At 37.4% G+C, this 13,258-nt stretch overlaps 1 protein-coding gene across 3 annotated transcripts in view; it reads right to left on the minus strand.

Moving 5' to 3' along the window:
* Positions 1 to 1,318: 1,318 nt before the first annotated feature.
* Positions 1,319 to 13,258, minus strand: part of PRCP (prolylcarboxypeptidase) — a 59,408-nt gene continuing 47,468 nt past the window's right edge. For all 3 annotated transcript variants that reach the window (XM_012736112.2, XM_012736111.2, XM_076002355.1), the window contains 3 exons: positions 12,179 to 12,343; positions 11,399 to 11,586; positions 1,319 to 2,080 (listed from right to left, as the gene is read on the minus strand). In XM_012736112.2, the coding sequence (XP_012591566.2) occupies positions 1,852 to 2,080; positions 11,399 to 11,586; positions 12,179 to 12,343 (582 nt within the window). In that variant the 3' untranslated portion in view covers positions 1,319 to 1,851. The remainder of the gene's footprint in view (positions 2,081 to 11,398; positions 11,587 to 12,178; positions 12,344 to 13,258) is intronic.

The following is a 13,258-nucleotide window of genomic DNA, read 5'->3' on the forward strand; positions in this document are numbered from 1 at the left end:
TATAATTAGGCTAACTTCAATTAAGGCTTCTGTATATATAAGATGTATTTATTAATAGGACCAAATTATGCTTACAAAAAATATAATCTTTTGGGGAGAATTTGTTTCTTTAGAAAAATGCAACACATCTAAACAATGAGTATTAAAGGAAATGGCAAAGTATTTTAAAGATTTTACACAAGTAAAAAACTTCGAGGAAAACATCCTAAATTCCTAAAACAAATTATAAGAATATCCTCTAATAAGCCCATAAACCCTGCATTATATAACTTCTTAGTTAACAAAGAATAAAAAGTAGTATTGTTTTGATCCTTAAATTCCCACCCCAATAGACTGTTCTCGGATGCAGAAACAAAAATAGTGACCAAATGCTTTGATAGATAACTCATTGCAATGAGAACCGAAGGCTTCTAAAACAAGACAAAGATTTTCCTGTATCTCCCAGATGCCAGAAAAAGTAAGGGAAATATTTCAGTCTCCCATCCAAGAATGAACTCTATCTCTGCACTTCAAAAAAATAAGTGCTTTAGAAATGATCCAGCTCAAGGTACAATTTTTTAAAAGCAGAAAATGTTCCCAAGCAAGATGAAGAAAAAAATTTATTGAGAGAAAATAAAAAGAAACGAGGAAGAAATCTTTCAACAGAGTAAAAACTGTTAGTCTGTGTGTCCCTGAAAGGTTTTGATCCAACCCTATTTGTTATCCTAGAAAAGCTCTTCTGAAGAAAGGTCTCAGTGTAAGAACTGCTTGAAAGAAGCCAACCCCTTGGAAATAGGAAAGCCTTGGCCATTTATTAATGTCAAATATGCTGCCTGCATGAATTAGTCAGTTTGTCTTTTGGAAGCCATACAGAAAAGTTCTCATGCACCTGCCTCTTAGTGTCCTGACACTTCTGGCTTCAATGACAGCAGTAACAACCACCAAAAAATAAAATTTAAAAAATTAAAAAGCTGAACATAACTGTATTCTACTTTCTGAATAGCTGATTCATCAATTTTTAAAGGCTTCTTATTGAAGTATTATCAGTGACCACAGCATAAAGCTTGTTCAGATTTAAAGTGAAAGGCAAAACAGAGTCATTTTCCTAAACTGGCAGAATTTAGCCAAATTACCACAAAACTGACCTTTGAAACAAAGAGAACTGAAGTAGAAAGAGTCCAGATTTCTTACTGGAAGTACCGCAGTGGCAAATATCCCAGAACTAAGAAAAGCTGCCAAATAGAAGAGAGAAAATTAAAGGACTTTCCAAAAACAGCCAACCGCAGTGCACACAGCATTCACAACAGCTGGAGTGAGCTTCAGAAGCAACACACAGGTATAAGGTCCAGTCTTATTCTTTATTTACAGCACAGTTCAAAGTCATTAAATCAAGTACAAAAGAAATGGCTCCCATTTCCTGGATTGGCATCAGACATGCTTCCTACCAGCTGCAATTACATCATTTTTATGTATCTTCTGCTTTTTCTTTTTGGAGGGTAGGGGTGGGCATTTACAAATGGGCCAAAGAGATTTCAACCTCAAAACCAAGGAGAAATCTCCATTTGCAGAGAAACAAAGGAAGTGACTCTCTCTCTTATGAAAGGCAGTCAGGAACTCTGTTCCATTTACAAGGGCCATGAATGGTGTGGGAGAGCTATCGTGAAGAGATTCTTCCTGGAGGTGGTACAAAGACAGCAAGGACCCAGGAATCACACTTGGGGGATGGCTGCTCTCACCACCATCATCCTCTCTTCTGTTTCAAGCTCAGCCCCACCAAATCTAATGATAAATGAGGGAAAGTAATTACATGTAGAAAACCAAAGTGAATGGGAATGTGGGTGGTGTGAAAATAAAAGAAGAAAGTGAAAATGATCAAAAGTCTCTCAATTCTTCTTTCCCCGCCCTGCCATAGAAATCTTTGATCCATTTCTTCATGTGTCCAACTTCCAAGGTGCGGGCTAACAGCACGGAACTGGGATCTAAGGGATTGCTGGCTCGGAGATCTAAATGATGAGCTCCCTCTGAGATGGTGATGGCAACCAAGGTGTCTGTGATGTCCTCGGTTATTCCACCTCCTGACCAGGGATCTAGTTCACCATTGCTGCAAGCAAGAACAAGAAAATAGTTAAGGTTAATTTTTCATATCTATATTCAGATAAGAGAAACCTCTTATTAATACATGTTTGATGCCTAAAATTATAAACTTCTAATCTGGGAGATTTGATCTGAGGAACTAATCTGTTATATAGAAAGGTGCTTCATTTGCCTGTTCTGGACATTTCACAAAAAAAGATTACAATAGATGGTTCTTTTGTGACTGGCTTCTTTCACCTGGCATGTTTCCAAGTTTCATTCACATTGTAGCATGAATCAGTACACTATTCCTTTTTATTGCCAAATAATATTCCATTGTATGGATATATCATATTTTATTTATCCACTAATTAGTTGATACATATTTGTATTGTTTCCATTTTTTGGCTAATATGAATATTGCTCCTTTGAACATTCACATACAAGTCTGTGTATGGATGTATGCTTTAATTTCTCTTGGGTATATACCTAGGAATTTCTGAGACATATGGTAACCTAACCTTTTGATGAACTGCCAGACTGCTTTCCAAAGTATCTGCACCATTTTACATTCCCACTGGCAACATCCAGTTTCTCTATAGTCTTGCCAACACTTATTATTAGCTGCCTTTTTGATTACCTTCTAGTAGGTGATTGCCTTCTAGTAGGTGTGAAATGGTATCCCATGTGGTTTTGATTAGCATTTCCCAAGAGCCTGATGGTACTGAATACCTTTTCATGTGCTGATTGGCCATTTGTACATCTTCTTTGGAAGACTGTCTACTCAGATCTTTGCCCATTTTTTAACTGGGTTATATGTTTTTTTCTTTTTGAGTTGTAAGACTTCATTACACAATATGGATACAAGTCCCTTATCAAACACATGATTTGCAAATATTTTCTCCCATTCTGTATGCTATCTTTGAACTTTCTTGATAGTATCACTTGTAGCACAGAAGTTTTTTATTTTCATGAAGTCCAATTTATCTATTTTTTTATTGTTATTTGTGGTTTTGGTATTATATTTAAGAAACTACTGTCTAACCCACAGTCATGAAAATTTATTCTTATGTCTTCTTCTAAGAATTTTATAGCTTTAGCTATTAGATTTAAACCTTTTTTGAGTTAATATTTTTATATGGTATGAAATAGGAATCCAACTTTATTCTTTTGCATATGCATGTCTAGTTTTATCAGCATCATTTGTTGAAAAGCATATTCTTTTCATAATGAACTGCCCTGGCACTCTTGTTGAAAATCAATTGACCATACATATGAGGGTTGACTTCTGTGCTCTCAATTCTCTTCTATTTATCTACATGTCTATCCATATCCCAGTATCATATTGTATTGACTATTATACTTTTGTAACAAGTTTGATATCAGGAAGTGTGTGTTCTTCAAATTTGTCCTTCCTTTTCAAGATTGTTTTGGCTATTTTGGGTCCCTTGTATTTCTATGAATTTTAGGATCAGCTTTCAATTTCTGCAAAAAAGTCAGCTGGGAATTTGATAGAGATTGCATTGAATCTGTAGATCGATCAATTTGAGGAGTATTACCATCTGAATATTAATATTATTACCTCTTCCAATACATGAACATGAGATGTCTTTCCATATATAGTGATTTTTAATTTCTTCCAACAATGTTTTATAGTTTTCAATGTGTACATCTTATACTTCTTTTGTTAAGATTGTCCCTAAATGTTTTATTCTTGATGCTACTGTAAATCAATTTGCTCCCTAGTAATATTAACTCCACACATGCCACAGTGGTTTAGAATTTACAAAGTCTTTCACATTTGATCATTATAACAACCCTAGGAAGTAGGTTTAATTACAACCCTTTTATAGACAAGAAAACTGATGCCCAAACAAGTCAAAAGGCTTGCCCAAATCATTCATCTTGGCAAGTCTGAGATTCAAACTCAGGTCTTAAAACCTTAGTTCAATGTGCAACTTTATACTATTATACATTGCATTTCATAGACACATGATTGCTGTTGGAAGTCAACAGCTCATAAGTTCTTGACTTGTGTACAGAGTAAGAAGAAAATGAGCTTGAGGATCAGACACACCTGTGTTTCAGTCCCCAGTTTGCCTCTTATCTACCTTATCTCATAGAAACTCAGATTCCTCAGAATAAAATTGGCACTGAAATACCTGGATCTAAATACTTGCCCCATGGCACTTTCCCCTTATATGACATCTCTTGGCATATCTTATCTACATGACACTTGAAATCATTTACAAAACATTGTTATATGTGTTCTGACATTTGTTTAATGCACAGTCTATTTTGCTGGTATTGTTTACAAAGCCTGAAATAAAAAAATTTCCATGTATATAAAATTATTCCCATAAATTGCATAATCATAAAAAACCTCTCAGTTATAAGTACAATCTATACACAGAAGACTACCAAATAATATCTCTAGCCAGGACCTTTCCCCTAAACTTCAGAACAAAAATTCAACTGTCTGCTTGATATTTTTACATGGAAGTCAAATTAGACATCTCAAACATACCAGGTCCAAAGCTGAGTTCCTGATACTCCCCAAATGCCAGCCAACCCCACCCACCATCTTCCCAATCTCTATTAATAGCAACTCTATCTTTTTAGTTGCTCAGGCCAAAAAGTTTGGTGTCACCCTTTAATCTCTCTTTGCTTAACACACAGCCTGTCAACAAATCCTATCAGCTGTATCTTCAAATACACCCAGAATCTAACTTGTCACCACCTCCACTACCACCACCCTGACTGAAGTCATCATTCTTTCTACCCTGAATTACTGCAATAGCCTTTTAACTGATCTTCCTGCTTCTACTCTTGTCCTCTACAAGTTAGTATCAATAGAGTTGCCAATGTCATCCTATTAAAACCTGAACTAGATTATGTCATTCCTCTGCTCAAAACACTACAAGTTTTCCCATCTTGTTCACAGTAGAAACCTATGTCCTTATTAGAAACAACAAGTCTCTACTGACCCAGGCCCTCTGCTCTCTGCCTCTTTGATATCATCCCCTGCTACTCTCTCCCTTCTGACTCCACTCCAGCCACACTGACCTCTCCTCCCTCCAGCTGAAGGAGAACATGCTGGAGACATTTATCTCTCAATGCTTTCACCCTTGCTTATTCCTGTCACATGACCAACCTAATGTCTAGCTCCTTTACTTCTGCTAGTCATTTTCCAAAAGTTACCCCTGGGTGAGGTCTTCCCTGTCACTCTAATCTAAAATTCCAACTGTTTTTCCTCCCCTTGACATTTCATAACCCCTTTTCCTGGTTCATCTTTTTCTTCTTAGCACTTATATCCTCATAACATGTATATAGATGCTATCTTGTTTTATTACCTATCTTATCTCTCAAACTAGAACTCCATGAGGGCAGGGCAGGGATTTTTGTCCATTTTGTTTATTTCTATATCCTCGCAGTTTCTGGAACCAGACTTGACTCACAGTAGGAGCCAAGCAAATATTTGCTGATTGAATGAAAAAAGAATTTAAGTATCTAGTTATCTGTTGCCTTGTACTGGGTACCTTACATATATACATCTATAAATATATAAGTCCAGGAACATGTTGTAAGTCACTTCAGTACATTTTACATGGGAAAGCAGAGTTGACATAAATGATTAATACAGGCCGGTGCGGTGGCTCACACCTGTAATCCTAGCACTCTGGGAGGCTGAGGCGGGCAGATTGCACGAGGTCAGGAGTTCGAAACCAGCCTGAGCAAGAGCGAGACCCCATCTCTACTATAAATAGAAGGAAATGAATTGGCCAACTAATATATACAGAAAAATTAGCTGGGCATGGTGGCACATGCCTGTAGTCCTAGCCACTCGGGAGGCTGAGGCAGGAGGCTTGATTGAGCTCAGGAGTTTGAGGTTGCTATGAGCTAGGCTGATGCCACGGCACTCACTCTAGCCTGGGCAACAAAGCGAGACTCTGTCTCAAAAAAAAAAAAAATGATTAATACAAATATACAGAGACTGACCTTTAGCTGTGTGCAGCAGTGAAAAGAACAAAACATTAAGTCAGCAGATCTAAGTTTTATATCCTTACTAGCTGCAGGACCCTCCCTGGGTAAGTTAACTGATCCCTGCAAACCTTGATTATCATGGGTATTATAGAAAAAAAATTTTTTAAGAAAGATAATGCCCCTTTCTCACAGAGATATTATGAGGCCCAAGTTAAGTAATAAATGTAGAAATAGGTATAAACCATAAAATACTACACAAGCATGCAGTATAATTATTATCACATTCTGTAACCATGAGAGTATTAACACCTCTGAGAGTTAAATGAATCATGAAAATGGATGTGAAAGTGTTTCTCATAGAAATTTGGTCAGAATACTAATTTGATCAACTACTTCTAGGTAAATGTACAAATTAAATGAGAAAATAAACACTTAAGTACATCACCTATATGTGTGTTTGAAATACACTTTTAGCCAGGTGTGGTGGCTCACGCCTGTAATCTCAGAACTTTGGGAGGCCCAAGCAGGAGGATTCCTTGAGTCTAGGAGTTGTAAATCAACCTGAGAAAGAGTGAGATCCCATCTCTACAAAAAATAGAAAAATTAGCCAGGTGTGGTGGCACGGGCTGTAGTCCCAGCTATTCAGGAGGCTGAGGCAGGAAGACCACTTGAGCCCAGGAGTTCCAGGTTGCAGTGAGCTATGTACAATGAGACGCCACACTGCACTCCAGCCTGGGCAACAGAGCTTCAGCTTCAAAGAGATTCAGCTTCAAAAATAAAAAATAAATAAATAAAAAATACACTGAAATTCCATGTTCCATTCAATTACAATTCAATAACATTTTTCTTGAAAAAATATCAGTCCATTCCAGGCTGCAGTGCACTATGATTGCACCTGTGAATAGCTATTGCACTTCAGCCTGGGGGACACAGTGAGACTTCATCTCAAAAAAAAAAAAAATAATAATAATTTTTTTAATTAAAAGAAAACTCCAAAAATGTACATTTTTGGTTTTATTAAAAACAAAAAGGAAAACTCCCATGCAGAACAGAAGCCTTAGTTTTCAGCTACCAGATAAATTTTTAAAGTAAACTATACAGGGAGTTGAATTCTCTTAAGTGAACAAATAGCCTTTATCATTATTCCAATTTGACAGGCCCAACCCAGATAGGAAACTCTCCATTATTTGCAAAACAAAAAAGCTATCCCAACAGCCACATAATAAGCAAACTGCATTTGATTTAAAAGGTCATCTGAAATAGCCTAGTGGCTTAGCAACAGTGTTTGGAGTTGCTGAGAGACCTAAGATGCACATGGACTTGAATTTCTTGGTCCTAGACATGTGAAAGCTAAACCAATCATTGGGAAATCTGAAAAAAAAAAAAAAAAAAAAAACCTGCTTTCATCAGAGGATCTAGATGCCTGGGTAAAATTCTCAACAGGGAGCCTCACTTTATCACTGGCAACAATTAGTTTGCAAGAGAAATGATGTTAAACCAACCAGCTCCTCAGGGATACTCTTTTCGGATTTATATTTAAATAACTGAGAATGACTGTTGATAAAATAATGTCTATAGGCTGGGAAAGAAAATAAATCCTCCTGACAAAAATACTGTGAAAATTAAAAAAAAAAAAAAGTTGCTGAGATGAGACTATTAACAGCTACTGTTTGTTAAGGTCTCATTCATTCTATAAACGCTTACTGAGTGCCTGCTATATATCAGGCACTGATTGAGCATAGGGGATTCAACAGTGAACAAAACTGACAAAATCCCTACTTTCAGGTGTTTACTTCCACACTAATCTATTTACTCCTTGAAATAACCCTGTTATATAGTTATTGGCAGTTTGCCCAAGGCCATGCAGTTAATTCAGGGAAGCAGAATGCCATCAAGGTCTACCTGACTTCAAAGCCTTCACTGGCAAATCTCCAATCCAACAATCACTGATTGAATCTTCCAACCAGCAAAGCAGTCACACTTGGATTTGTGTGAGGCAACAATCTAAGGAGAGAAGCCTGGTCACAAAGACACTTTCTACAGGGTTCCTTGGACATTTTCTTATTTAACAACCAGAAACGTTTTATAGCTGGTAGCCACTAAGTACACAGAACAGAGACTCCTGAGGCTGCTCCTTTACTTTGGGAATTTGCTTTCTTCAGAAAAGAGAATTTTCAATTTTTTTTTTTTTTTTTTTTTTTTGAGACAGAGTCTCGCTTTCTTGCCTAGGCTAGAGTGAGTGCCGTGGCGTCAGCCTAGCTCACAGCAACCTCAATCTCCTGGGCTCAAGCAATCCTGCTGTCTCAGCCTCCCGAGTTGCTGGGACTACAGGCACGAGCCACCATGCCCGGCTAATTTTTTATATATATATATTAGTTGGCCAATTAATTTCTTTCTATTTTTATAGTAGAGACGGGGTCTCGCTCAGGCTGGTTTTGAACTCCTGACCTTGAGCAATCCGCCCGCCTCGGCCTCCCAGAGTGCTAGGATTACAAGCGTGAGCCACCGCGCCCGGCCAATTTTCAATTTTTTGATAACTTGAAATTTTTACACTGGATTTTTCATGCCTAGCAGCCTATAGAAAAGACTTCTTTGTAAGAGTATACTTGCCGCCTCAAAAAGATAAACCAGCATCTTCATACAGTCTTGCCTTGAAACTTTCACATGCTTCTAAAGCCTTCCTGAGCTGTAGATTTCATTACTCATCCTTATCAACACACAAAATCAGCAGGCAACCATTATGTGCCAGTCAATGTAGCAGGTGCTAGAGGCACACAGATGATTAAGATGAGGTCCCTGACACTGAGAAGATCACAATCTCATTGGGCAGGGAGAAACAAAAACAGATAATTTCCACACAGAGTAGTAAATGGTATTCACAGGTGCTAGTGGAACTAAGGAGGTAGCAGAAACCTATTCTCCCTGGAGGAATCAGGGAAGATTTCTTGGAGGAGGCCTGATTCTTAAGAAAAGGGAAAGAAGAGGAAAGAAAGGGACATTCAGGGCCATATGCTCTGTTCCCTGTGGCTAGAACATAAAGTGCAAGGTGGAGAGTGTACATTCATTTATTTGTTCAACAAATATTTTTTAAGCATATATATTAGCCAGGTCTGGGTCAAGTACTTTGCTGGGTTAACTGTTTTAAGCATCAAAACAACTTCATGGGGTGAATGGTATTATTATTCTCATTTCACAGAAGATAAAACTGAGAATCAAAGAACAATTAATTTTAGACAGCTCATTCTACTTCTGCATAGCTCTTTTTGAAAGTCTTTTCTTACACTGAGCTAAAAGTTTGTTACACTGAGCTATAATTTCCATTTACTGACTTCTGTTCTATTCCCAAAACTTTTCTCATGAAATATACCCCTTCCTCTAATGATGACAATGATGATGATGATTTTAATAGCTTGAGAAAAATAATATAAAAGAATAAATGGATAACTGAAATACTTATCTGTAATGGTGAAAACCAATAAAAAAGGACAATGTATTTGACCAAAACTCATATATTAAAACCTCATACAAAAATTAAAGACTCCACTTAACAATTCAACTTGAACTTCGGCTTTGTAGGGTCAAAGCAAAGATGGATGAGCTTAAAGTTCAGAATGCTAGAAAAATTCGTGTAAATACTCCATGAAGATAAGCTCCTAAAGAAAAAGAAGAAATTGACAAAGTACTTCCTCCTCTGATGGAATAAAGATGAGCCTGGAGACAGCTATGGTCCAACCGTCCCCCAAAATTCATGTGTTGAAACTTAATCCCCATTGTGGTAGTATTAAGAGGTGGGGCCTTTGGGGAAGTGATTAAGTTACAAGGGTTCCACCCATATCAATGGATTAGTGCCTTATAACAGGGCTAGAAGAAACAGGCTCAGGCCCTTTTTTGCCTTTCAGCCTTCTGCCATGTGAGGATGCTGCCTTCAAGGTGCCATCTTGGAAGCAGAGATCAGGCCCTCACCAGACACTGAACCTGCCGGGGCCTTGATCCTGGACTTCTCAGCCTCCATAACTGTGAGCAATAAATTTATGCTGTTTATAAATTACCCAGTCTCAGGTATTTTTGTTATACAGCACTAGTGGACTAAGACAGATCCAAGGCTTATACTTTGGTCTTTTTCAGTCCTTTCAAGTTTTCCTAATTTCAAACACCCTAAATTTGGCACAGCTTTCTTAAATATCCTAAGCAGATTAATTTGCTCAACTGTAACTTCATAAGACTAAGTTGAAGGATATAGTTTTGAAGAATACTGTAGAGGACAAGGAACACAATTTAAGGAAATTAAACAAAAAGAATCTTTAAGTTTGCCACTAAAGTGTCTCATCTTTTATTTGGAGACAGGTATCCTGCTGGGTTAGAAAATAGCAAGAGTCTAATAAGTCAGAGGCTTTTTTGCAAAGTGGAAAGTGCCACCAGCTTAAACTCAGAAAGTCAAACTCCAGACAAGCAGCACTCCTCACTCCTAAAAGCTACTGGCTATGTACTAAAGGCCAAATCTGACACTTGTTTAAAAGAGCTTATAAAAAAAGAATGACATTAACAATTTAAGCAGTATCTCTGGTTAAGAGGTATGTAGCGGTAATCCCACTCCTTTTTTTCATATAGATTTGGAGAAATGTTTGATTAACTAGTTGTTCCTTTAAGAGCTGACAACCTAATGTTCAAGCTATTATAGAACACAGAAATTTTAAAGTCACAGTCAGACACACATAGAGTCTACTCAGTTAACTCTAATATGAACCAATTGTAAATAAGTCACTTTATAAGGGGCAGTTAATGTAGAAGAACAAACGTGGGGTTTATAGTCAGATAGGCAAAGGTAGAAATCTGGCTTTATCGCCTAGTAACGAAAACAAAGCTGGATGAGCTTTGGCAAGTATACTAAACACAGTGACCTTCAGTTTCCTCCTTAGTAAAAAAAATGACAATAACAACTACTTCACAAGGTTGTTGTGAGGAGTTAGCTAGGTAATTTGTTTAAAGCGCCTCATGCAGTACTTGGAACAAAACAGTATGGGCATTTCAAAAGTCTGTCAAATAAATAATGATAAATTTTTATGGTCATTAACAACAATAACAAGACAAATTGAGAAAAACAGGTGATGCTTCATTTTGTGCTGGAGAGGTTTTTTTAAATATTTCAAAATTGTGTTGCTATAGCTTTTTAAGCCTTTAATAAAGTATACTGGTAATAGGGCATAACATCATTATCTCAGTATCCTCTGTCTTTCAAGGAGCAGGAAAACATAATGGGTACCACTACTGTATCCTTTATAGTTTTATTGTCCACCATTCCCTGGTTCTATTCTACAAATGTCTCCATCAACCAAAGTTTCTCTTTGGACCAGCTAAAACTCACCTGAAAACTATGTTTGTATGTGAACTGATGTTTTTGCCTCCATACAGGGTAGAAATCCAGGAAGGTCTCGGTCTCACACCCCAATGGTTAAAACAGTCATCAGAAAATTCCTTCAAGTCCCACAAACGAGGTTCAAACATGTCATCGATACCATTGGTACAAAAAGGCATGACCATTTCTGTGCAGGCCTAAGAAGCAAACCAAGAGAGGATCCAATGAGAAAATAAGGCAAAAAGAGGTTAAATAAAATATGTTAGCTGGTAAATAGCAAAGCCAGGTTTAAACTCAGGCAAGCCAGCTTCAGAGCCCCTGCTCTTTACTTCTATGCCATCCAACCTCTCATTATACATAGAAAGGCTGGGTTGAGAAGTCACAGAAGTTAGGACTACATATTCCTTCTTTGCAAACTGCTTTCTTTCACATCAATTATCATATTTAATCCTCAAAACAACTCTGGAAGGAAAATATCATTATTAGGCTCATTGTGCAGATGAAGGAATGATGGCTCAGAGAAAGTCAAATTAGACTTCCTCTCTTTTATGCTTCTTTTATAGGACTTATGAAGTGTAGAAGAGTGCCTGACACATGGTAAGCACTAAATATATATTTGGTGATGATTAAATGAAAGAATGAACAAGGAAACTTATCCAGGGTCTCACAGTGTAAGGTAACAAAGCCAGAACTGGATCCAGATTAGGTGACAAAACCTCGTGTACTCTATTGCAGCACAACTGTGCCAGTGAAAAGTAAGTTCCATTTGCAGAAATTATATACACTTACCTGATAGCTCCAACCCTGGGATCCCAGACTTCTAGTTGTTGTCTCTGACATATTCAGGCATTGTGCCTGGCCAGAATAATTATAATATACATTCAGAGCTTGGAAAATATTCTCCAGCAGCACTGAATCAGATACATTGGGATTTCTCAAATACTGGCACGCTACCTATCATTTTAGAGAGAGAAACGGGGAAGAGTCAGAACACAAATATAAAATGAGTGATAGTTTAATAACACAAAGAAGAAATATGATTTTGATTTGGTCATAAAACATTTTTAAACATCTACTTTCACTGCTTGACAATTTCTATCTCTTGAGTATAATAACCCTTTATAAACCTCTTAAATTACTCCTCAAGCTACAGAACTAAACCAAAGCCATTTGCATAGTATGCAAAGTCCTCTCCACCTACCACTCTAGCTTCATCTTTGCTGCCTTTGTTCCAGCCTAGCAAAACCATTCCCTGCCACACCAAACTCCTTCCTTCCTTTTTGCCCTTCTTCACGCCCTTTCCCACTCTCCTACTCCACTATCGCCTGGCAAACATCAACTCATCTTTATAATATTCAGCTCAAATATCACCTCCTCTCTGAGGCCATCCTTGCCTATGTGTCCCAGTTGGGAAGAACCACACCAGTCTCTTCTTAGTGCCTCCACTATACCCTGTACCTATTTCTGTCAGAGCCCCTGATGCTCTATCATGCTCACTTGATTCCAGAATGTCTCCCTCCATACTTAGCAAATATTAATATCTGATAACTAAATGTTTGCTGAATTAATATTATGAAAATGCAAATTTTATAATTTCTTATGGAAAAGCTACATGAAGCTCCAATACTGTGGTGTAATAAAAGAAGCATATCCTGCAACTCCTTAGCATCCAAATATTCCTATCACTAGTATATAATTAGTGCCTGAAATTCTAGCTCTAAAACTCACAGGCCATATTCGGGTTTAGGAGTAAAGGTAGAGACTGACTATGCTGAGGCATGGGAAAATTTCTGGGGTACAGAAATATTCTGTATATTCATAGAGGTTTGGGTTACATAACAAATGGTATACTTACAATTTGTGTATTTC

This window comes from Microcebus murinus, chromosome 4 (assembly GCF_040939455.1).
Source record: "Microcebus murinus isolate Inina chromosome 4, M.murinus_Inina_mat1.0, whole genome shotgun sequence".
Lineage (NCBI taxonomy): Eukaryota > Metazoa > Chordata > Mammalia > Primates > Cheirogaleidae > Microcebus > Microcebus murinus.